This window comes from Trachypithecus francoisi, unplaced genomic scaffold, assembly GCF_009764315.1.
Source record: "Trachypithecus francoisi isolate TF-2019V2 unplaced genomic scaffold, Tfra_2.0 Lachesis_group5, whole genome shotgun sequence".
Lineage (NCBI taxonomy): Eukaryota > Metazoa > Chordata > Mammalia > Primates > Cercopithecidae > Trachypithecus > Trachypithecus francoisi.
Window position 1 is genome coordinate 28,235,665 of NW_022681470.1, and position 23,364 is coordinate 28,259,028.

General features: G+C 38.6%; 1 protein-coding gene across 15 annotated transcripts in view; it reads left to right on the top strand.

Moving 5' to 3' along the window:
* PRRC2C (proline rich coiled-coil 2C) overlaps nt 1-23,364 on the top strand; it is a 106,363-nt gene that overhangs the window by 3,359 nt on the left and 79,640 nt on the right. For 10 of the 15 annotated variants that reach the window (XM_033198270.1, XM_033198262.1, XM_033198276.1 and 7 more), the window contains exons 2-3: nt 20,931-21,098; nt 21,889-22,066. In XM_033198270.1, the coding sequence (XP_033054161.1) occupies nt 20,987-21,098; nt 21,889-22,066 (290 nt within the window). In that variant the 5' untranslated portion in view covers nt 20,931-20,986. Of the gene's footprint in view, nt 1-20,930; nt 21,099-21,888; nt 22,071-23,364 lie in introns of those variants that run through there. The other 5 variants (XM_033198265.1, XM_033198268.1, XM_033198275.1 and 2 more) reach the window with 3 other exon arrangements.

Consider the following 23,364-nt stretch of genomic DNA (forward strand, 5'->3'; position numbering starts at 1 on the left):
TTGTCCTCAACATTAAGGGAAGATGGGATATCATTTGTGGAGCACGTCTGGTATTTAAAGAAACTACTGGATATTTTGTATGTAGCATACTACATAGCAATACATAGTACCTAGTAATTTTTCTATTTTCTGTGTTCTGATATCAGTTTGTTTTCCTCTACTAGACTGTTTCCATGTCCTCATCACCTTGTATGGTGGTTAGCGTATACCTAGAGTTTATATGTTATTGAATGAATGAGGGTCAGAAACACAAAAGAATAGACCCACAAGATTAACTGATAAATATCTTTTTGGAGCGAAAGAAAATGCTGTCAGGTTTTTTTCCTTTACCTCTAAGAATAGTATCACAGGTAACCTTCAAAGAGTTTGTGTTACATAGCATGCATTGTGAGATTTATTTACATCTGATTTTTAAAATTTTTAGCTTATTCAACAAAGATTAAATATTCTTTTAATTTTGTAAGGCCCAGTGAATCAGAGCAATATGGCATTTGGTCCACTTCCAAGGTGTTCACAGCCTTCAGGATTAATGTTAAAAGTTATCTTGTAATCTTTGGATTCATGCTAGGAGATTAAAAAGGTGTATAAGAAGGTAAGGGAAATTTGGTGCAGAAAATTACTGATAGTACAGATTGAGTGCCTAGTTGATTATAAGTGAAACAGTGATGGCTAAGAAAAATCAAGAATAATTGTGATTATTATTTCTTGAGCACTTACTATGCCATGTACTAAACTAAGACTATTTTGTGAATGATCTATTTAAATCCATACTGCAGAAAGCCTAAAAGGAGGAGATTTAAGTAATTTGCTCAAAGTTACTTAGCTTCTAAGTGGTAGAAATGGCATGTGAATTATTGATCCAGAGCTTCAGTGCCTCACTCAACTACATGGGTTTCCTACTGGCCAGTGTTTTCCAAACTTAAATCGTTCACAGTTTCTGCTTCGTCTCAAACCACCTGCCTGTTACTTAATATTTTTCTTCAACTCAATTCACTGTCTTTTAATTGAATGAATTTAAAAGAAATTTTCTTTTTCTTTTTTAGATGGAATCTCACTCTGTTGCCCAGGCTGGAATGCAGTGACGCTGTCTTGGCTCACCGCAACCTCTCCCTTCCGGGTTCAAGTGATTCTCCTACCTCAGCTTCCTGAATAGCTGGGATTACAGGCGCCCGCCACCACGCCTGGCTAATTTTTGTATTTTTAGTAGAGATGGGGTTTCACCATGTTGTCAGGCTCATCTCGAACTCCTGACCTCGTGATCCGCCCACCTCGGCCTCCCAAAGTGCTGGGATTACAGGCATGAGCCCCCGCATCTGGCCGTTTAAAAGAAAATTTTTATGATTATTTGGCGTTAGCTTCCCCCCAGTGTATTTTAAAATAAACATGATTTTACGTAATTTTCTGTGGATCACTTAAAATCATCCAATATACTACCAGTCTTTGTATTCCACCCTTTGGGACATTACTCCTATAAGAAATGAATACTGGATAGGATCAGGCCACAGTTTGTATTCCACCCTTTGGGACATTACTCCTATAAGAAATGAATACTGGATAGGATCAGGCCACAGTTTCAGTTAATGAAGGTCAAAAGCCTAGAATGGAATAGATTGATAAAATAGGAAATGGCAGCATTACAGGAATAGAGATATGAATTAGAGTCTTAACTACATATTTGAGACAACCACTTTCATAATAAACTGCAAAGGAGTAGGTTTATTTAGATAGAGAAATGTAATAGGATGTCTAGGACAGTCTATGGCAAGGGAAGAACAAGACAAAATAAGGAAGCCACTATAGAAATCGGGGCAGAAGAGAATAATCTAAAAACAGGATTATTAGAGCTAAATGTAGCAGAGTTCAGAAAAATATTTGACACGTAGTCTTTGGATTTGGCTGTGAGATCCTTGGTGACCTTAAAATAATCTAGGTCAAGTTACAAAGGTGAAAGGTTAAAGGGGTAGGAGGAAAAAAATATCTTGATTTTTAGATATATTGAATACTCAAAGTGGACTCTGGACTAATTGTTTTAAACCTAGGTTTAGTCCTTTTTGTCACTTTGTGCCAGCTGTTAATTTTGGGGCAAGTTAACCTGGCTTAAGTTTTAAATATATTGGTTTGTGATACAAGGATAATATCCATTTCCCCTATCTCAGAGGACTGTACTGTATTTCTATATATCTTCTGAATTTAATATTCTTTACTATTACACAATATCAAGACATGAGTCTTGACCATATTTAAAGCAGAAAAGAGAACCATGAAAAGGGAAAATTAAAGATAAAGGGAGGATAGGTTCCCTATGAGGTTGGAAGATCCCTTCTTAATAAATCTTGAATCTGAAGGATAAGAGATGGATGCATGTATGTGGTTGGAGAATGGGTATCCAAGTTAATAATTCATTTTTTTCTTCCCCGTTTGCCAGTGAACAATCTGAAGGTACAGGGCTGCTATATATGGTTGTGCAGCTTGTGTACTGCCCAAAGACGGACTGAAGGAAGCAACAAGTCAGCCTGTGTTCTGCTTACAGAGTCCTGTGTCCTAGCTTAGGCCTCCCAGAGGAAACTGCCTCCACTTCTCTCTCCAAGGCATCGGCTCCTTGCCAAAAGTGTCTGTATTTCCCCAGAAGGATGTATTTTTCCTAGTTACATAAAGGCCCTATGGAGACCAATGGATGCTCTGAAAGACTTCTTAAGGAGACATATTAAGGATACATTTAGAACAACATCAAAAACAATTGGGAAATTGGAGAAATGGTCACTAAGGAACAAAAAAACTTCGAACTTTTTGCTAAGATGGGTTAGGTGGTTGGGCAAGCACAGAATTCTAATTTATCCAGTGTACTTTATTTAAAGATATGTATTGTAGTTTATTAAATATTTTTATTAACCAAGAAACTATACTAAATATCATAGTTTATCTGATAATTTCAAAGAGGAGCGATAAGAGTAAAACAATACTTAACACAATTTAATCTTACCCAAAAACTTTGTAATTTGGGGGTTTAAATTAAAATTTAGATTTTTGGTCATGTGGCAAGTAGTTTGATCTATAAGTAACTTTTTAATGTTAGGTTTTACAATTAAAGCTATATAAATTTTATAGCTCTTAATTGAAGAAGCACAGTAGGGAAGGTACACAGTTACTTCTGAAGGTTAGGAAAATGGAACAGAGGAATTTTATTTTGAAACCAGAAAGAGGACATTGAAAACAAAGGAGGCTTTAGACAGGTGAATTTTAAGTTTATATTTAGAAATTTGATTTGTGGTGTACAGTTCTATAAGTTTTAGTACATACGGATTTTTGTAGTCCCCACCACAACTAGGATACAGAATATGGAAAGATAAAACATCTCCCAACTGTAGAACTAGAGTCTTCTGGCATTTGGGAGACAGGGAAATTCTCTTGAAGCAATAACTATTAAAGGGGGATGGAAAAAGCCAAGAATGGCCTACGCATGCTGATTGATTTGTTTTCTGATCAGAAAGAAAAAATACTTTGATTATACTGTTATATTTATGACAAACTTGAACATAGAAAGAATGAAAGAAGGAGAAAGAAAAAGGAATTGGATGTGGTGGCATGTGCCTGTAGTCTCAGCTACTTGGAAGGCTGAGGTGGAAGGATCTCTTGAGCCCGGGAGTTTTGGAGGGTAGCACACTATGTGCTACATATGGATTGAGTGTCTGCACTAAATTCAGCATCAATAGGGTGTCCTGGGAGTAGGGGACTAACAGGTTGCCTGAGGAGGGGTGAACTGGTCCAGGTTGGCAACAGAGCAGGTTAAAACTCCCATGCTGAGCAATAGTGGGATAGCCACTGCACTCCAGTCTGGACAACATTTAAGGTGACCCTGTTTCTTATCAAAAGCAAGGAGGTAGGGAAATTTTTATTTATTTATATATTTATTTATTTTAAGACAGAGTCTCTCTCGGTCGCCCAGGCTGGAGTGCAGTGGCGCGATCTCGGCTCACTGCAAGCTCTGCCTCCCGGGTTCTAGCAATTCTCCTGCCTCAGCCTCCTGAATAGCTGGGATTACAAGTGTGTACGAGCATGCCTGGCTACTTTTTGTATTTTTAGTAGAGATGGGGTTTCACTGTGTTGGCCAGGCTGGTCCTGAACTCCTGACCTCAAATGATCCACCTGCTTTGCTATCCCAAAGTGCTGGGATTACAGGCATGAGTCCCCATGCCCGACTGGGGAATTTAAAAAATAAAATAAAATAAAATAATAAGGGAAGGAAGGAGAGAAAGAAGGAAGGAAATAGGTTTACATGTTTTAAGATTGGATATTTCCGTGGTAGAAGAAGAGAGCCAATGATATGGAGGGATGTTAACCAATTCTCTACACTTAATAAATTTAAAATTAATATTCTAACTTTTAAAGGCAACCCTTTGGTCATCCGAAAGATTAACTGTAATTCATGATGCTAGGTGAGCATCTTGGAGCAAATACTTCTCTTTCAATCCCATAACATTCAACATACTTTGGCCTTGCAAAAAATAAAGTTCAGTTAATTGGATGGGGTGGCATGTGCCTGTAGTCCTATCTCCTCAGGAGGGTGAGGTAGAAGGATCACTTGAGCTCAAGTTCAGGGTTGCAGTGATGGCACTGCTGCACTCCAGCATGGGTGATAGACTAAAACTCTTGAAAAGAAAAACAATACATAAAGGTTGACTAAGAAACTATCTGTGCTTTGGGCCTGAAGCGATGGCTCACCCTGTAATCCCAGCACTTTGGGAGGCCAAGGTGCGTGGATTACTTGAGGTCAGGAATTTGGGACCAGCCTGGCCAACATGGTGAAACCCCATCTCTACTAAAAATAAAAAAATTAGCCAGTTATGGTGGCAGGCGTCTGTAACCCCAGCTACTCAGGAGGCTGAGGCAGGAGAATTGCTTGAACCTGGGAGGCAGAGATCCTGCCACTGCACTCTAGCCTGGGCAACAGAGCAAGACTCTGTCTCAAAAAAAAAAGAGAAGAAATTACCTATGTTTGGGTTTTTCTTTTTAATATATTAGTTTTGCAAATATTGATTACCACTAAATAAGCTTTTGTTATGGGCTTTACAATATTCTAAGAGCTTTATACACACTTTGTTAATTAAATCTTATAATAGTGTTGGAGTAGATATTATAGCCCACCCAGGTAAGGAAGTAAAAATTTGTTGAGATTAAGTAATTTGCCAGTGGTCACCTAGCTACTAAATATTAGAGCTAGAATTTAAACAAAAACAGTTTTAAGAGAAACGGTTGTGTAATTTTAACAATTTTAAAATACGTAAGTTGTTAAAAAGAATGCCCTGGCAATCACCTCATTAAGTAATCAGTAGACAGACAGCTATAATTTTTAAGGATAGCAGTTTTTAGTACAGAAAATTTGATAGCTACATTTCTGTTCTGATAAGGCTTTATCCTGCTCCGGAAACTTAATTCACATGTTTCAGGTTCCAGGAACAGTCTGAGCCCTTCCACTATCCTAATTAGAACTCCAACAGATTTATTTATATTACACTTTGTTTTTTTAAAAATGACCATTTTGGATGTTTTTGCTGAACTGCTATTTGTAGTAAAAGAATTCAACATATGGTGGTATTCTTAGCTTTACTATTATAGTGGCAAATGTACTCTTAAAATATTTGACCTCAGAATTGCTAGTTCATTTTAACTACTAGAAATGGAAGAGACCTTGTAAGTGGCCAATTCAACTTCTTACTCAAAGTAAGAATTATCTTTATAATATTTCTGACAGGTAGTTCTGGTGAGGGCTCTTCCTAGATTGCTCACAGCCACCTTCTGACTGTATTCTCTAATGGAGAAGAGAGCAAGCTCTGGTATCTCTTTTTATAAGAAATACCTCATGGCCCACAAAACCTCATCTAAATCTAATTACCTCCCCAAGGCCCCATCTCCAAATATCAGCCCAGGGGATTTAGGGCTTCAACATATGAATGTCAGGGGACACCCATCAGTCCATCAGCACCCCTACCCTCTTTATGATTTGTAGAGCATTGGTTCTTATGCCCCCCCCTTTTTTTTTTTTTGCGGGGGGTCCCTCCCTGCCTCCCAGGTGCAAGCGATTCTCCTGCCTCAGCCTCCCTAGTAGCTGAGACTACAGGTGTATGCCTCTACCCCCAGCTAATTTTTGTATTTTTAGTAGAGATGGGATTTTGCCATGTTGGCCAGGCTGGTCCTGAAGTCCTGACCTCAAGTGATCCACCTGCCTTGGCCTCTCAGAGTGCTAAGATTACAGACGTGAGCCACCACACCTGGCCTGATTGTTTTGTTTTTTACAAGTTACAGAAATAGTACAAAGAATTCCCATATTCCTTCATTCAGATTCCCCACTTGTTAATATTTTACCATATTTACCTTATTATTTTCTATATAGTATGCACATAGGCACACACACACACTCTGTGTGCTTGGTTTTTAATGTCTGCTGTCTAAACCCTGTCATCACCAGAAACCTTAAATTTATTTCACAAGCTCTTATTATTACTTGTACTACAAAATGACATTTCTAGCAACAAATCGATACATTTGGAGCGTGCGCGCGTGTGTGTGTGTGTGTGTGTGTGTGTGTGTTTTGTTTTTTGTTTTGACAAGGTCTCACTCTGTTACCCAGGCTAGAGTGCAGTAGTGCAATCATTGGCTCACTGTAGCCTCAACCTCTCAGGCTCAAGTGATCCTCCTGCTTCAATCTCCTGAGTAGCTGGGACCACAGGCATGTGCCACCACACCTGGCTGTTTTTCTGATAGGAACAAGGTCTCTCCATGTTGCTCAGGCTGGTCTCAAACTCCAGTGCTCAAGCCATCCTCCCACCTCTGGCTCCCAGAGTGCTGGGATTACAAGCATGAGCCACCATGCCCCACCAGTACGTTTGTTAATAGAGATATTGCTGTGTTTTGTTGCTATTGTGTTTTATCTTTGGTATCTTATTCTATATTGTAATGCAGTACATTTGATAATGAAAACATGAATCATTTAGGGTCTCTTAAGTGACTTTTATTGTTTTATATTTCAGCTTGTTAATTTCTTTTTTTTTTTGAGCCGGAGTCTTACCCAGGCTAGAGTGCAGTGGCTCAATATCGGCTCACTGCAACCTCTGCCTCCCAGATTCACGTCATTCTCCTGCCTCAGCCTCCCAAGTAGCTGGGACTACAGGCACCCGCCACCACACGCAGCTAATTTTTTTTGTATTTTTAATAGAGACAGGGTTTCATCATGTTAGCCAGGATGGTCTTGATCTTCTGACCTCGTGATCCACCCACCTCAGCCTCTCAAAGTGCTGGGATTACAGGCATGAGCCACCACATCCGGCTTGTTAATTTCTTAAAATGAAAGTTCAATCCTGATTTTTTAAATAATGAGATTGTGTTGGGCACTGGCTTTGAAGTCAGCCTGGATTTAATCTTGACTCTACCACTTTCCAGCTCTGTGTGTTTTGAGCAAATCTTTACTTCGCTAAGATTGCTTCTTCATTGGTAATTTTCAGTGATTTAGGCTTTATATACCTTCTTAGTCCTAATCTGGTATTTATTTTTATTTTTATTTATTTATTTTGAGACAAGGTCTTAGCCTGTTGCCGAGGCAGTAATACACTGGCACAGTCATGGCTCACTGTGGCCTCAACCTCCTAGTCTCAAGCCTCCTGCCTCAGTCTCCTGAGCATCTGGGACTACAGGCATGTGCCACCAGGCCTGGCTAACTTTTATTTTTTGTAGAGATGAGGCCCCACCATGTTGCCCAGGTTGGAGTTGAACTCCTGGACTCAAGTGATCCTCCCACCTTCGCCTTTCAAAGAGCTGGAGTTACAGGTGTAAGCCACTGCACCTGGCCCTAATCTGGTATTTTTATGTTATACTATGTCTTTAGAGCTCAGATTTTGGTGGGGCTGTGGGGGGATACAAGGTCTCCCTCTGTCACCCAGGCTGCAGTGCAGTGGCATAATCATGGCTCAATGTAGCCTCAACCTCCTAGGCTCCTGTGATCCTCCCATTTTGGCCTGCTGAGTAGCTGGGACTACAGGCAGGAGCCACCATACCCGGCCAATTTTTCTTTTTTTCTTTTTTTTTTCTTTTTTAAGAAAAGACAAAGTCTTGCTGTGTTGCCCAAGCTGGTCTTGAACTCGTGAGGTCAAGCCATCTTTCTGCCTCTGCTTCCAAAAGTTCTGGAATTACAGGCATGAGCCACTATGCCCTGCCAGTAATTACTATTTTATGGCTAGAGCTTTTAGTCAACCTTACTGAAATCACCAGTCATTTCTGCTCTCCTCCTCATTCTCTTCTGACTTCCTCTCTTAGTCCATTCATGCTGCTGTAACAAAATGCCTGGGACTGGGTAACTTATAAATAACAGAAATTAATTTCTGTTGGTATTGGAGGCTGAAAAGTCCAAGATCAAGGTACTGACAGGCAGGATCTCGGCCTCCAAGATGGCATCTTGTTCATGTCCTCAGGTGACAGAAGTGCATAGCTGGTTCCCCTCCAGCCCTTTCATAAGGCATACATCACATCCATGAGGGCAGAGCCCACATGCCTAATCACCTCCTAAAGACCCCACCTCTTAATAGTGTTGCATTGGGGGTTAAGTTTCAACATGAAATTTGGAAGAAACATAGGCATTCAAACCACTTTCTTTTACTATCTGGATTAGACTTCAGTAAAACATTACTCCAGAAATTCTGGCAATATCTTCATTCACCTTGCTTTTCTTTACTGGTTTACTAATTACTGGTGCAACTCTAATCTCTGATTCAGTCCAGCTACTTTTGTGCTTTCTACCACTCCCGACTCCCTAGATGTCCTACTGGACATTGAAGAGAATCATAACTGCACAAACTTGGGAATACTGTTTACCCCTGCTCCCCAGCTTCTACTAGGCTTTTTTTCTGTTTTTGAAGGGGAGACTGTGTCTTGCTTTGTTGCCCAACAGTTGCGATCATCGCTCACTGCAGCCTTGAACTCCTGGTTCAAATGGCCCTTCCACCTCAGCCTCCTGAGTAGCTGGGACTGGGACTATAGACGTACTCTACCATACCCGGCCAATTGTTCATTTTGCATAGAGACCAAGATCTCTCACTAAGTTGCACAGGCTGATCATTCCTCCCTCCTTGGCCTCCCAAAGTGCTGGGATTATAGGCGTGAGCCATGACACTCAGCCCTACTAGTCTTTCAGTGCTTCTTGCCAATGTCTTGGCTGTCTTTCACATTCTCCCATTTGCTTTTCAAACCTTTTCCAGCCTCCTCAAATTTCTAAATTCTACCTCCACTCAGTGGATGAAGAAAGCATGTCTCTTGTTCATCTGTTCCTAGCAGTGCGTGATATATGGTAGATATATGGTAAATATTTGTGTGATCGAATAGTGGAACTAATCATTTTGAGTTTGAAGTTCCGACAAGAAATTTAAGTGATGTTTTGTAGACCATTAAAACTGTGTATCTAAAGATTGTAGCTTGAAGGAAAGTTTTGGGAATTGTCCTTACTGAAAATATTTGAAGCAGTGAACAGCAGATGAGATGGCCAAAGGAGAAAGCACTTACTAATAGAAAAGGGAGAGATGGGCTGGGCACCGTGGCTTATGCCTGTAATCTCAGCACTTTGGGATTACTACTCAGGAGGCCGAGGCAGGTGGGTCACTTGAGGTCGGGAGTTCTAGACCAGCCTGGCCAACATGATGAACCCTGTCTCTACTAAAAATACAAAAATTAGCCGGGCATGGTGGCAGACACCTGTAATCCCAGCTACTCTGGCACCTGAGGCAGGAGAATCGCTTGAACCCAGGAGGCAGAGGTTTCAGTAAGCCAAGATCATGCCACTGCAGTCCAGCCTGGGCGACAAAGTGAGACTCAAAAAAAGACAAAAAAGAAAAGGGAGCGATGGCAAGAAGAGACAGAAAAAAAGTAACGAGATTGAAAGCTGTCATAGTCATGGAAACCAGAGAAAATGGTTTATACAGAAGCTATTTACCTTTTATATTTATATGTGATACTTGACTATTATCAATTAGTTAATACACATTATTTCTTGATTTACAAATGTTCTGTAAAACACTTTTAGAGTATACTTCTCTGGAAATTGTTGTAGTTTATTTTTAATGTTAACTACTTAAGTCTGGGGGACACTGTATTTTCCAGGGGAACTGAACTCATCATGAGAATAATGAGGAAAGAATGGTAAGCAGTTTGGATATTTAGAAACCCATTGTGTCCAGAAAGAAAGTTATGTCATTTAATTGAATTTAGCAAATTGCAATTTGCTGAAGTATGGGGGTTATTTTTCCAAATATACTAAATTTTCAGTATTACTTAAAATTAAGGTTTTCTTTATTAAAACTAGAATCTTATAGTTTTGAGTACCAAAGGAATTTGAGAGACCATAGCTAATCTCTTTAACAAATGTGGAAACCACTTAGATTTTTTCCTCCAGATTTTCTCTTTTTTTTTTTTAATTTAAGTTTTTTTATTTTTAGAGACAAAATCTTGCTGTGTCACCCAGGCTTGAGTGGACTAGTGCAATCACAGCTCACTGCAGCCTTGAACTTCTGCTCAGGCTATCCTCCCACCTCAGCCTCTTAAGTAACTTGGACTATGGGTGCGCGCCACCATGCTGGCTACTTTTTAGTTGTTTTGTTAGAGACAATCTCACTGTGTTGCCCAGGTTATCTCCACAGAGTTTCAATCTATGATAGCTATCCTTTCATGCAAAACGTCCTTTTGTTATCACTGTTAAGTGTCATTCTTTGATTTTAAAAGGTTAATGTATATATTATAATAAACTGTTGCCTTCCAAATTTCTTTTAGACCTTTTGGAAACAGTCTGCTTTAAAAGACCTGGCTTCCTTTTTTTTTCCTCCTAAACTTCTTCTTTCATTTCAGTACTTTTTGTTCTTCCCCACAAAAACAAAACTGTTACAAGGTAATATTTGCTGTTCAAAATATGGAAAATACAGATGCACATGTCTTGTTTTGTTTTTTTGAGACAGGGTCTCACTCTCTTGGCCCAGGGTAGGGTGCAGTGGCGCTATCATGGTTCACTGAAGCCTTCCTGTGCTCCAGCAGTCCTCCCACCTCAGCCTCCTGAGTAGCTGGGACTACAGGTGTGTGCCACCATACCCAGCTAATTTATTTATTTTTGTAGAGACAGGGTCTCACTACCAGTTCAGTCTGGTCTTGAACTCCTGGGCTCAAGTGATCCTCCTGACTTGGCCTCCCAAAGTGCTGGGATTACAGTCATGAGCTACTGTGTGAACAGGGCTCACTATAGCTTTGACCTCCTGAACTCAAAGCAGTCCTCCCTGCCTCAGCCTCCTGAATAGCTGGGACTACAGGTGCCCACCACAACGCCCTGTTAATTTTTGTATTTTTTGTAGAAACAGAGTTTTATCATGTTGCCCAGGCTGGTCTCAAATTCCTGAGCTCAAGTGATCTGCATGCCTTGGCCTCCCAAAGTGCTGGCATTACAGATGTGAGCCACCACTCCTAGCTGAGGTGTACCTGTTTTGATATATCTAATTACAGTGAAAAATGCTGGTTTCTTACCAGCATTGCTTAGTTGGTCATAGACCCTTGAATTTAAAAGATGATTTTCTCTTCCCTAAACAGAGAAAGAAAGGTATGTTATTCAGAAGGTTTTGTTTTTACAGGCTGATCCTCTGCCCTTAATGATTGAGAGTTTTAGATACATGGCAAGTAGGACAGTAATATAAAAAGTATTAACATTGTAAAAGTAATAAAAAAGCTTTTCAAAATTAAAAATGATATAGGTAGAGGATATACTTCTTTTGATATCCTCTATAACTGTGTAGATGGGTTTTGAAATCAGAGCTGGCAAGCTGAAGATGAATGCTACTGAGCTTGCTGTTTCAAGGGTTTTGGGATTACTAATTATGTAAATTGTACCATTTTGTTACTTAAATGTGGTTATGCTGAGTGCATCTGTGCCTACTCAGCAATTGAGATTTTTTTTACTAGCTTTTTCCTTCAGTGGGTTTTCTTGGCCTTAAAACCTTTTTTGTTTTTTTGTTTCAAATGAGAGATGGGGTCTTGCTGGTATTGCCCAGGCTGGACTTGACTTTTGGACTCAAGTAATAATCCCACCCCGCCTTCTCAGTAGTTGGGACTCCAGGCATACACCACCATACCCAGCTTTTTTTGTGGCATTTGGAATAAACTCAGGGATAACACTTCTAATCCAAGGCTCTGCAAAATGTAACTTTTGCCTACTCTGATTTCATCTCCTGCCTGTCTCCCTGAGACATGATCAGTGAATGTTCATGTAAATGTGTTTGTAGGCCGGGCATGGTGGTTCACCCCTGTAATCCCAGCACTTTGGGAGGCTGAGGCACGTGAATCACCTGAGGTCAGGAGTTCAAGACCAGCCTAGCCGACATGGCAAAACCCCATCTCTACTAAAAATACAAAAATTAGCCAGGCATGGTGGCACATGCCTGTAGTCCCAGCTACTTGGGAGGCTGAGGCAGGAGAATCGCTTGAACCCGGGAGGCGGAGGTTGCTGTGAGCCAATATCGCGCCACTGCACTCCAGCCTGAGCAACAGAGTGAGACTCCATCTCAAAAAAAAAAAAAAGAAAAGAAAAGAAACTGCCAAATTGTTTTTCAAAGTGATTGTGCTATTTTCATTTCCAGTTCTTCCATATTCTTGCCAAAACCTCATATAATCATTCTATAGTTTTAGCAATTGTATTAATTGTGTGGAGGTATTTTATTTTGGTTCAAATTTGCATTTCCCAAATACAAATGATGCTGAGTGTATTAGTTTGTTCTCACACTGCCAAAGACATACCCAAGACTAATTGACTCACAGTTCCACATGGCTGGGGAGACCTCATAATCATGGCAGAAGGAGAAGCAAAGCCACTTCTTACATGGAAACTTCCCTTTATAAAACCATCAGATTTCTTTAGAATTATTCACTATCACAAGAACAGCACGGGAAAAACCCACCCCCATGATTCAGTTACCCTCCACCGGGTCCCCTCCCATGACATGTGGGAATTGTGGGAGCTACAATTCAAGATGAGATTTGGTTGGGGACACAGCCAAACCATATCACTGAGTATATTCATTTGCTTACCTGCCATTTGTATATTTCTGGTGAAGTGTCTCTTCAAATCTCCTGCCTCTTTTTAAAAACTGAGTGGGTTGTTGTGAGAGTTTTGTATATATTCTTAATAAAAGTTCTTTGTCAGATTTATGATTTGACAGTTTTTTTTCCAGACTCTAGCTTGTCCTTTATTTCTCAACAGTATCTTTCAAAAAGCAAAAGTCCAGTTTATAAATTTAATTTTTTATAGAGTTTACTTTTGGTGTTGTATCTAAGAAATCCTTATCTAACCCAGTGTCACAAAGGTTTTCTCCTGTATTTTCTCTGGAAGTTTTACAGTTTCAAGTTTTACATTTTGTCTATGGTTCATTTTTCAGTTGAGTTTCATATATGGTGTGAGGTATGAATCAGTGTTTTTTAATATTATGTACATATAATTGCTCCAGTATCATTTTTGGGAAGACTGTCCTTTATCCACTGAATTTCTTTGCATTTGTCAACAATCAAATGCTTATATATATTTATATTTCTAGACTCTATTCTGCTCTACTGATCTATTTGTCTTATTTTTACACCAGTACCACACTGTCTTCATTGCTGTGCCTTAAGTCTTGAAAGCAAGTAGTATTCACCTTTCAATTTCATTCTTTTCAAAGCTGGCGGGGTGGGAGTGGGGGTGGGGGTGGTGGTGCTATTCTAGAGGCAGACCATTTCTTTATAAATTTTAGAATCAGCTTGACAACTTTTTTCCTCCAATAAATTTATTCTGAGGTTTTGTTTGGGATTGCTTTGAATTTGTAGATAAATTTGAAAATAATTGACATCTTAATATTGGGTCTTGTGATCCAAGAACATGGCATATGTTCTTATGCCATGTTTATGTAGCTTTTTAAATAATGTTTTGTAGTATTCAGTGTGTAAGTCTTACATATCTTTTGTCAGATGTATCCCTAAGTATTTCTTTTTTCTTTTCTTTCCTTTTTTTTTTTTTTTTTTTTTTTTTTTGAGGCAGAGTTTCGCTCTTGTCGCCCAGGCTGGAGTGCAATGGCATGATCTCTGTTCACTGCAACCTCTGCCTCCCAGATTCAAGCGATTCTCCTCCCTCAGCCTCCTGAGCAGCTGGGATTACACACGCTCCACCACGCCTGGCTAATTTTTGTATTTTTAGTAGAGACAGGGTTTCTCCATGTTGGTCAGGCTGGTTTCAAACTCCCAACCTCAGGTGATCCACCTGCCTCGGCCTCCCAAAGTGCTGGGATTACAGGCGTAAGCCACCGCACCTGACCGTATTTCATTTTTTATTGCTATTACAAATGGCAACTATATATAATTTCTGTTTCTAATTGTTTAATGCTGAATAGAAATACAATTGAATTTTGTGTGTTGATCTTACATGCTCTTGTAAGCTCCCATCTAGTAGGTTTTTTTAAGATATCATCAGATTTTCTATATAGGTGATCGTACAGTGCTAACTATTAGAGACAATTTTACTTTATCCCTTCCAATTTGATTTTTTTTGTTGTTTCCTATTTTGCTGGCTGGAACTTTTAGTATAGTGTCGAACAGAAGTGTTAAGAGAGAGTAGATATCCTTGCCTCATTTCTCTTCATTGAAAGGAACAGAAGGGCAAGCATATTCAAACTTTTGACTGTTCCCTTCTATTCCTATTTATTGAGGATTTTTGTTTTGCTTCTGTTTTTCAAATAAGGACTGGGTTGGTTTTTGTCAGTTGCTTTTTCTGCATCCACATCATACACTACATAATGATGTTTCAGTCAACAGTGGGCCGCATATATGACAGTGACCTCATAAGATTATAATACCATATTTTACTGTACGCTTTCTATGTTTAGACATGTTTCGATATACAAATATTTCACCTTTTGTTACCGTTGCCTACAATATTCAGTATAGTAACATGCTGTGCAGGTTTGAAGTCTAGGAGCAATAGGCTATACCATATAGCCTCAGTGTTCAGTAGGCTATGCCACCTACATTTGTAAGTACACACTATGATGACACTGGTGAAAAGTAGAGCCAGGGTTTCACCATTTTGGCTAGACTGGTCTCGAACTCCTGACTTTAAGTGATCCATCCACCTCAGCCTCCCAGAGTGCTGGAATTACAGACATGAGCCACCTTGCCCAGCCAATTTTGTTTTTATTTTTGAAAGATGTTTTGTTGCATGTAGAATTCTGTTTTTATTTTTTCTTTCAGTACTTTAAGCATGTAGCTCTACTGCTTGCACCTTTTCCCATGAGGATTCTGCTGTTACTCAGTTTCTCTATATGTAAAGTAACTATTTTCTCTTATTACTTTTAAGATTTTATCACTGGTTTTGAATACTTTGATTATGATATTGGTGTGGGTTCTTCATGCTTCTTAGACTTGGGCTTTGTTGAGTCTCTTGGGTCTGGGTTTACAGTTTTCATCAAATTTGTACCATTTTGGCCATTATTTTTTCAGTTTGTCAAGCCCCTCTATGTGTAACACCAATTACACATAGATTAGGCTTTTGGAAGTTGTCTTAAGGTTCACTTAAGGTCCTTTTTTTTTTTAAGCTTTTTTCACTTTATCTTTCCCATTGGATAGCTTCTATTGATGGCTTCAGATTCACTATTTTTTTCCTGTGTGTGTGTGTGTGTGTGTGTGTGCGTGCACATGCGTGTGTATGTGTGTGTTTAATGTTTAATTTGGAAAGGGGAGTTTTCTTTTTCATAAAGGATTGCAACCTGTAGTATTCTTACCTTTGGCAGTGTCTAAAATGCTAGTAATACCAATTGGTGAATTTTTTTCTCTACGTTTTGATGTCTTTTATGTCTGTTTGTATTCAATCTTTAGCTTGTCGAACATATAGAATACAGTTATAAAGTAGCTTTTTCTTAGACAAGGTGACATAAGAAAAATAACTTAACATTCTTGTCCACTAATTCTAACATCAATAGTCAAGACTGGGTTGGTTTCACTTGCTTGATTCCCCGCACCCCAACCCCACTTGATTCTGGGATTCAGTTAAGTTACTGGGAAACCATTTGATCTTTTCAAGTGTAGCTTTAAGGTTTGTTAGACAAGCCAGACGTGGTGGCACATGCCTGTAATCCCACCTACTGGGAAGAACCGAGTTGGGAGGATCACTTGAGACCAGCTTGGGCAACGTAGTGAGATCCCATCTCATTTATTTAACATAAAAAGAAGAAAAGATTTGTTAGACAAGATCGGAGCAGTATTTACCTGAGGGTAATTTTCACCCACTGCTGGAGGCAAAGCTGTGCTCAGTACTCTACCTGGGCTGGGTGTAGTGGCTCACATCTGTAATCCCAGCACTTTGGGAGGCCGAGGACAGTGGATTACCTGAGGTCAGGAGTTCGAAACCACCCTGGCCAACATGGTGAAATCCCATCTCTACTAAAAATACAAAAATTAGCTGGGCATGGTGGCAGACATCTGTAATCCCAACTACTTGGGTGGCAGAAGCAGGAGGATCACTTGAACCCAGAAGACAGAGGTTGCAGTGAGCTGAGATCGCACTACTGTACTTAAGTAGCCGGGGCAACAGAGTGAGACTCTGTCTCCAAAAAAAGAACAACTCTACCTAATGCCTGGTGAAACATGTCATGTCATCTTTTTAGTGTTGTTTGTGAAACAGGTACTATTCCCAGCCCTTTATGAACTTTAGGCACTGTTCCCCTCTGATCCTCTCAGGTCTTTCTTTGCTGCCTTGTTAATAATATTAATTCTTCCAATCTGTGAATGTGGGCTATCTTTACATTTATTTGTGTCTTCAGTTTCTTGTATCAATTATAGTTTTCAGTGTACAGGTATTTTGCTCCCTTGGTTAGATTTACTCCTAAGTACTTTATTCTTTTTGATGCTCTAGTAAATGGGATCGTTTTCTTGATTTCCTTTTCAGCTAGGTTGTTATTGGTGAAAAGAAATGCAACTGATTTTTGTATGTTGATTTTGTATCCTGTTGCTTTACTGAGTTCATTTATTAGTTTCAACAGTTTTTGTGAAATTTTAGAGTTTTCAACTTAAAAGATCATGTCATCTGCAAACAGGGATAGTTTTACTTTCTTTCTGATTTGTGATGCCTTTTATTCCTTTTTTTGGTCTGATTGTTGTTGCTAGTCCTTCCAACGCTGTGTTGAATAGAAATGGTAAAAGTGGACATTCTAACTGTGTGCTAGATTGCAGGAAAAAGCCTTCAGGTTTTTCCCATTGATTATGATGTTAGCTGTGGGATTTTTGTAAATGACCTTTATTATGTTGAGGAATTTTCTTCTGTACCTATTTTGTTGCGAGTTTTTATCGTGAAAGGATGTTAAACTTTGTCACACGGTTGTCTGCATTTATTGAGATGATCATTTGGTTTTTACTTTTCATTCTGTTAAACTGTGGTATATCCCATCGATTTGCATATATATATATATATTTTTTTTTTTTTTTTTTTTTTTTTTGAGACGGAGTCTCACTCTGTCACCCAGGCTGGAGTGCAGTGGCCAGATCTCAGCTCACTGCAAGCTCCGCCTCCCGGGTTGACGCCATTCTCCTGCCTCAGCCTCCCGAGTAGCTGGGACTACAGGCGCCGCCACCTCGCCCGGCTAGTTTTTTGTATTTTTAGTAGAGACGGGATTTCACTGTGTTAGCCAGGATGCTCTCGATCTCCTGACCTCGTGATCCGCCCGTCTCGGCCTTCCAAAGTGCTGGGATTACAGGCTTGAGCCACCGCGCCCGGCCGATTTGCATATTTTAAACCAGTCTTGCATTCTAGGGATAAATCAAACTTGGTCCTGGTATTTAATTGGTTTAACGTGTTATTGAGAAGGATTGGTATTGTCTTTAAGTAGGGAAGTTAAGGTTCATTTTATGATTCTTTTAAGCTTGAGTGCTCTGTGATGGCTAGAGTTAAATCGGATATTCTATAACCCTGTGGTTAAATTGTGTATTACTACTTTGTTTTCCTTTGTAAGAATATGGAAAAGCTAAACTTGGCATTTTATTTTGATTTTTGTTTAATTGTAACATTGGACATTTTAATACGCTTGCTCACTAATATTTCTCTAGTGAATTGTCTGTTCATAGCTTTACTCTTTGGGCTTCTTTGATTTGTTGAGTTCTTATAGCATATTTACATTTTGTCAAGTGTTGATTATTGTCTACACTGACCATCAATTTAATTTTTTTTCTTTTTTTTTGGGGGGGTGGGGAGACAGAGTCTTGCTCTGTTGCCCAGGCTGGAGTGCAGTGGCGCGATCTCTGCTTACTGCAAGCTCCGCGTCCCAGGTTCAAACCATTCTCCTGCCTCAGCCTCGTGAGTAGCTGGGACTACAGGCACCCGCCACCATGCTTGGCTAATTTTTTGCGTTTTTAGTATTGCAGTGGTTCTCAAACTACTTTCAGTTAGAATCACCCGAAGAATTTTTTTTTAAAAAAAGTTGATGCCCAGTTGCCCCCCTGCCTCCAGATTTGTATACAGCAAGAGTTGAGAATCACTGCTTAGAATATATCTGCTTATAATAAGTCAGTAGGTCTTAACATTTTTGTAAGTCTGAGAATCAATCTGGAAGACTTGCTGTAAAGAGTGCTGGGCCCCTTCCTCAGAGTTTGATTCAGTAGGTCTGGGTTGGGACCTGAGAATTTTCATTTTTATCCTATTTCTAGAGAAACATGGTTTCTGTAGAATCACGTCTCAGAAACGTCGTTCCTTTTTTTTTTTTTTTTTGGAGACGGAGTCTCAGTTTGTCACCCAGGCTGTACTCATGATCTCGGCTCACTGCAACCTCCATCTCCTAGGTTCAAGTGATTCTCCTGCCTCAGCCTCCCAAGTAGCTAGGATTACAGGCGCCTGCCACCATGCCTGGCTAATTTTTGTATTTTTGGTAGAGACAGGGTTTCACCATGTTAGCCAGGCTGGTCTTGAACTCCTGACCTCAGGTGAGCCGCCTGCCTCAGCCTCCCAAAGTGCTGGGATTATAGGCGTGAGCCATCGCACCTGGCCAGAAACATGGTTCTGTGAACCACAGTAGCAGTAGGTGTAGGAAGGAAAGATTGGATGTTAGATACAGGTTGGTTTGGAGATTTGCTCCTGGAAAGTTTAAGGAGTTCTTTTCTCATGATGTTGCTTTCTCTCTAACATACAGAAAGGGTCGCCACCAAGAGTGTTGCTTGAGTAGTAATGGTATTCAGAAAAGTCCAAGATTTGAGGATCCTTAGTTAAATAACTTGAGCAAGTTGACTGTTTTTCTTGATACATCAGTTCCTTTTTTTTTCACCTGATGAAACAGCTCTTTGAATTTTAATTTTGTCAGGTAGTGAATATTTACTGTCCTCTTTTGTCACTGTAGATGAATATTCTTTCTATATCTTTGTACATGTTACTGGTAAATTTGCCAATAGGATAGATTTTGGTAGTACATTCTCTTTTCACAACATCATCATCATCATCATTAGTGCTCTTGGGGTATAATTAATTGTATACGTTCTTCTACATGTAGTGGCAAATTGTATTAGTGTAGTCCTTTTGGTTGCAGGTCAGTCTTTTTTCAGGTTGCCAGTTGTCTCAAGGAAGGGTGGTTTATTGTAAATGTATACATGGAAAGCGAAATGGTTATCTACATAGTTATGTGGGAGGAGGCAGCACAGTGTAATGGATTGAACCCGACACCCTAGTTTCAAATTCAATCTAATTTAGTCTGTATGTGTAAAAAGATAGTAGCTACATCATAAAGTTGTTAGACTGAAATGAGTTAATAGATGTGAGAATGCCTGATAAATTTTATGAAACTATACAAATGTTGGGTGGCATTTTACATGCATATAAAATGACGTCTCTGCTGATTCTGTAATTGACAAATATAAAACTAACAGATGAAACGAAATTTATAAAAGTAAAGTAGATATAGGCGTTATTTTGATGCTTTCTGCGTGGTATACCTATTCTATACTATCTTTGGCTCCCGTGTTTCAGTTTTCAATGTTTTTAGCGATTGATTGTTTCTATTGTAGAATTAGCCATCTTCTACCCTACTGCTACACCAACCCCTCAAAAACAAAAACAGCCCTTAGTTTGATATGTGTCTACAACTTCATTAAATTGAAGGGAAATAGTATGAGACATAATTTGTCTTTTTCTCCTATTTATTAGTAATCTAAGTTAGGGTGTATCACCAAGATGAGGGTACATTAGCTCTAAAGATGAGGATTCTCTTTGTATTTGAATGCTTATGAAAATATTATTTATTTCTACAACTTCTCATATGTAAGGGAACTTTATATATGCTTTGAAAAAAAGGCATACTGTTTTTTGAATATTTAGTCCACAGCGATGAAATAGGTTATTTTTATGTAGCTTGTGTTTGTGAGATGTTTTACCTTTTATAAAATGAAGAGAACATAGAATGTTGTTTCTGTTCTAATCTGTTAAATTAATAGAGCTTTGTTGGGCACATATTGCCTGATGATTTAGGAATGTAATATGTAGGGGAATGAAGATGTCCTCCTGTCATTTGGATTCCATGTGCAAAGGTTGATGTCAGTCATTTCAAGCATATTAAAATGGATAATATGTCTTTTTAAGATAGTCTCAATAGGCTCACTGTGTTTGAACTATTCATGTCAGCATGGAATTGTAACCCTTATTCTCTATAATAGAGTTAAGCAGTTATAAACCATATATAACTGATATATTTCACAAGTGTATGATAGCTTATTATGATCAATTTTGTTGTGTATTGGTTATTGGAATTTGACAGTATTAAAAAGTTCTATGAAATTATTGATATGGGAAGTTTTTTCTGAATTTCTGTGAACATTTGAATTTACTGAGTTTTTCATCTTTGTTTTTCTTTCTTATGTACATCTTACAGACTGGGGTTTTAAGGGGTGTGGCAGGAGGTTTTGGACTCGATGAGTTTCCACCGAAATGTCGGAGAAGTCAGGCCAGAGCACAAAAGCAAAGGATGGGAAAAAGTATGCAACACTCAGTTTATTTAATACTTACAAGGGGAAATCATTAGAAACACAGAAAACCACAGGTGAGTAAAATCAAGTGACACTTAATGTTTTTCGTGGTTTGTAGATTACTATAAGTGCTACACATGCTGCTATGAGAAACTAGAATGTACCCAAGTTAATACCACCCTATTTACATTTGCCTTTTTATGCATGCACACGTTTTTCAGAGGATATGTGATAAACATCTTGTAATGGAAAATTTATACTTTCATAGAGCCCTTTAAAAATATTTTTGTTTTTCTCTGTTGTCAGCAGGAAAAAAGAACTGTATGGCTCTAAAGGGGAAACTCAGTCAATGAGATTGATAGGCACAGACCTATATATTAGTGGGAATTTATTATCTTTTTAGTTATAGACTAGAGAAAGTCCTATGTTTCGTGTGTGTGTGTGTGCGTGTGTGTGTGTGTGTTAGATACTGTGACCTAGTGAGTATAATGAAAACAGAAAATCATGCATGGCATATTAACAGTATTCTTTATAAACATAAAGTCAATACATTTATTCTCTAACTTTCTAAGTTTTGAGTTTGAAATAGATTCTCTGAAAAAATATCAGCATTATCAGTGTTTTCTGTAGTGTGTTGAATTGCATTGTTAGAATTTTTAAGGAATCTGTTAAATGCTGTTAAATGGCTTGATTTCGACACTAAATTGTGTTGCAGGTGTAGCTTAGTTTTAAACTTATTATCTTAAAATACATGAATGAAAATCATTCAGGGATTGCATTAATTCCTATTTTTCTATATTGTTTGAGGAATAATGTGGGTAATAAAATAGATGTTCTAAGAAAGTTGATGTTATTGATCTTTAGTTGCAGCTCGGCATGGATTACAGAGTCTTGGAAAAGTCGGTATTTCACGGCGTATGCCTCCACCTGCTAACCTCCCGAGTCTTAAAGCAGAAAACAAAGGCAATGATCCTAATGTAAATATTGTACCTAAAGATGGCACAGGGTGGGCATCAAAACAAGAGCAACATGAAGAAGAAAAGTGAGTCAAAGTCTGTTAAAGAATGAAACCCTTCCCCTTTCGTTGTAGGGAACTTATGTTTGAGTACCTGCTATTTACTAAGTGTTATGCTGTCTGTATTACATATTACATATTTTATACTCTTTAAAGTCTTTTTACTATAGTAACTTTTGGTTAATTTTCCCTATTAAAAGTATTTCTATTTGTCAGGGTAGAACAGATGACAGAATTGCAAATCACAACCTTGCTTATGTCATAGCCTTTATTAGGCTCCCCCTTCTCTTACTACCACCAACTCCGGTATTCCAATCACTTTCCAATATGATTAAGAGTTGACTCTGATACCTAAATTTCATGATACTAAGGATGTCTGTCTGCCAATTTACTGTGTATCTCTGGCATTGAAATTGCCTGATGTTTCATAGGTGCTCAAGTAATAATTTGTATATACTCTAGCAAGAAAGCTAGGATAGAATTAATAGTGTCCGTCTTAGTCATCGTTCTTTCAACAACTATTTAGACTTCTGTGTGTCAAAGATTTTGCCAGGCTCTTAGCTAATTGAATGACCAAGCCTAAATAGTGGTAATTTTAAAAAATAAGATAAGCCATTGGATACTTGATGTTTTCTTGCTTGTCTCTTATCAAAATTCTGTACTCCTGCCTGGGGAGATTTGTATAGTAAATGTGACTACTTCTGTAGAAATTTATCAAATACTTATGCTTGTTAGCTGTAGTAAAATTATTTTATAGTATTGAATCAGTTATAGGTATGAGTGTACCAGAAATATATTGCATTTTGTGAGCCTCTTAACTACTTTCTTATTTTTAAGCATTACCTCATTACAAGAATTGAATAAAACTGTACAGCCTTTCAAAATACCTTTTACTCACGTGAATGTATTAGGCATATTGCTGTTACCTCTTTGAATAACAGTAATAAGTACAGTGGTGATCCTGTTGACTTCCAGGTGGAGAGTTTGCTTAGCTTTAGCCCTCAGCTAATTTCACCATTCCAGACTGTATGTATGTTTATATTGCTATTTTTAATTATAAGTGTTCACTTCTTCAAAGCAGATATTTGGTAACTATGTTCCATTAAAAGTGTGTGTGTGTGTGTGTGTGTGTGTGTGTGTGTGTTTTTAAACAAAATGGAAAACAAGCAAAGCTCATCTCATTGGGTTATTCAAAGGCAGAGATGAAAGGGGATAAAAATAGCCATAAATCATTTAAAGGAATGTTGCAGAGAGAAAACATTTATAGGAGATTTACCAATGAATAAACATATAGCCAAAATAATTTGTACACAGATTTACCTTAA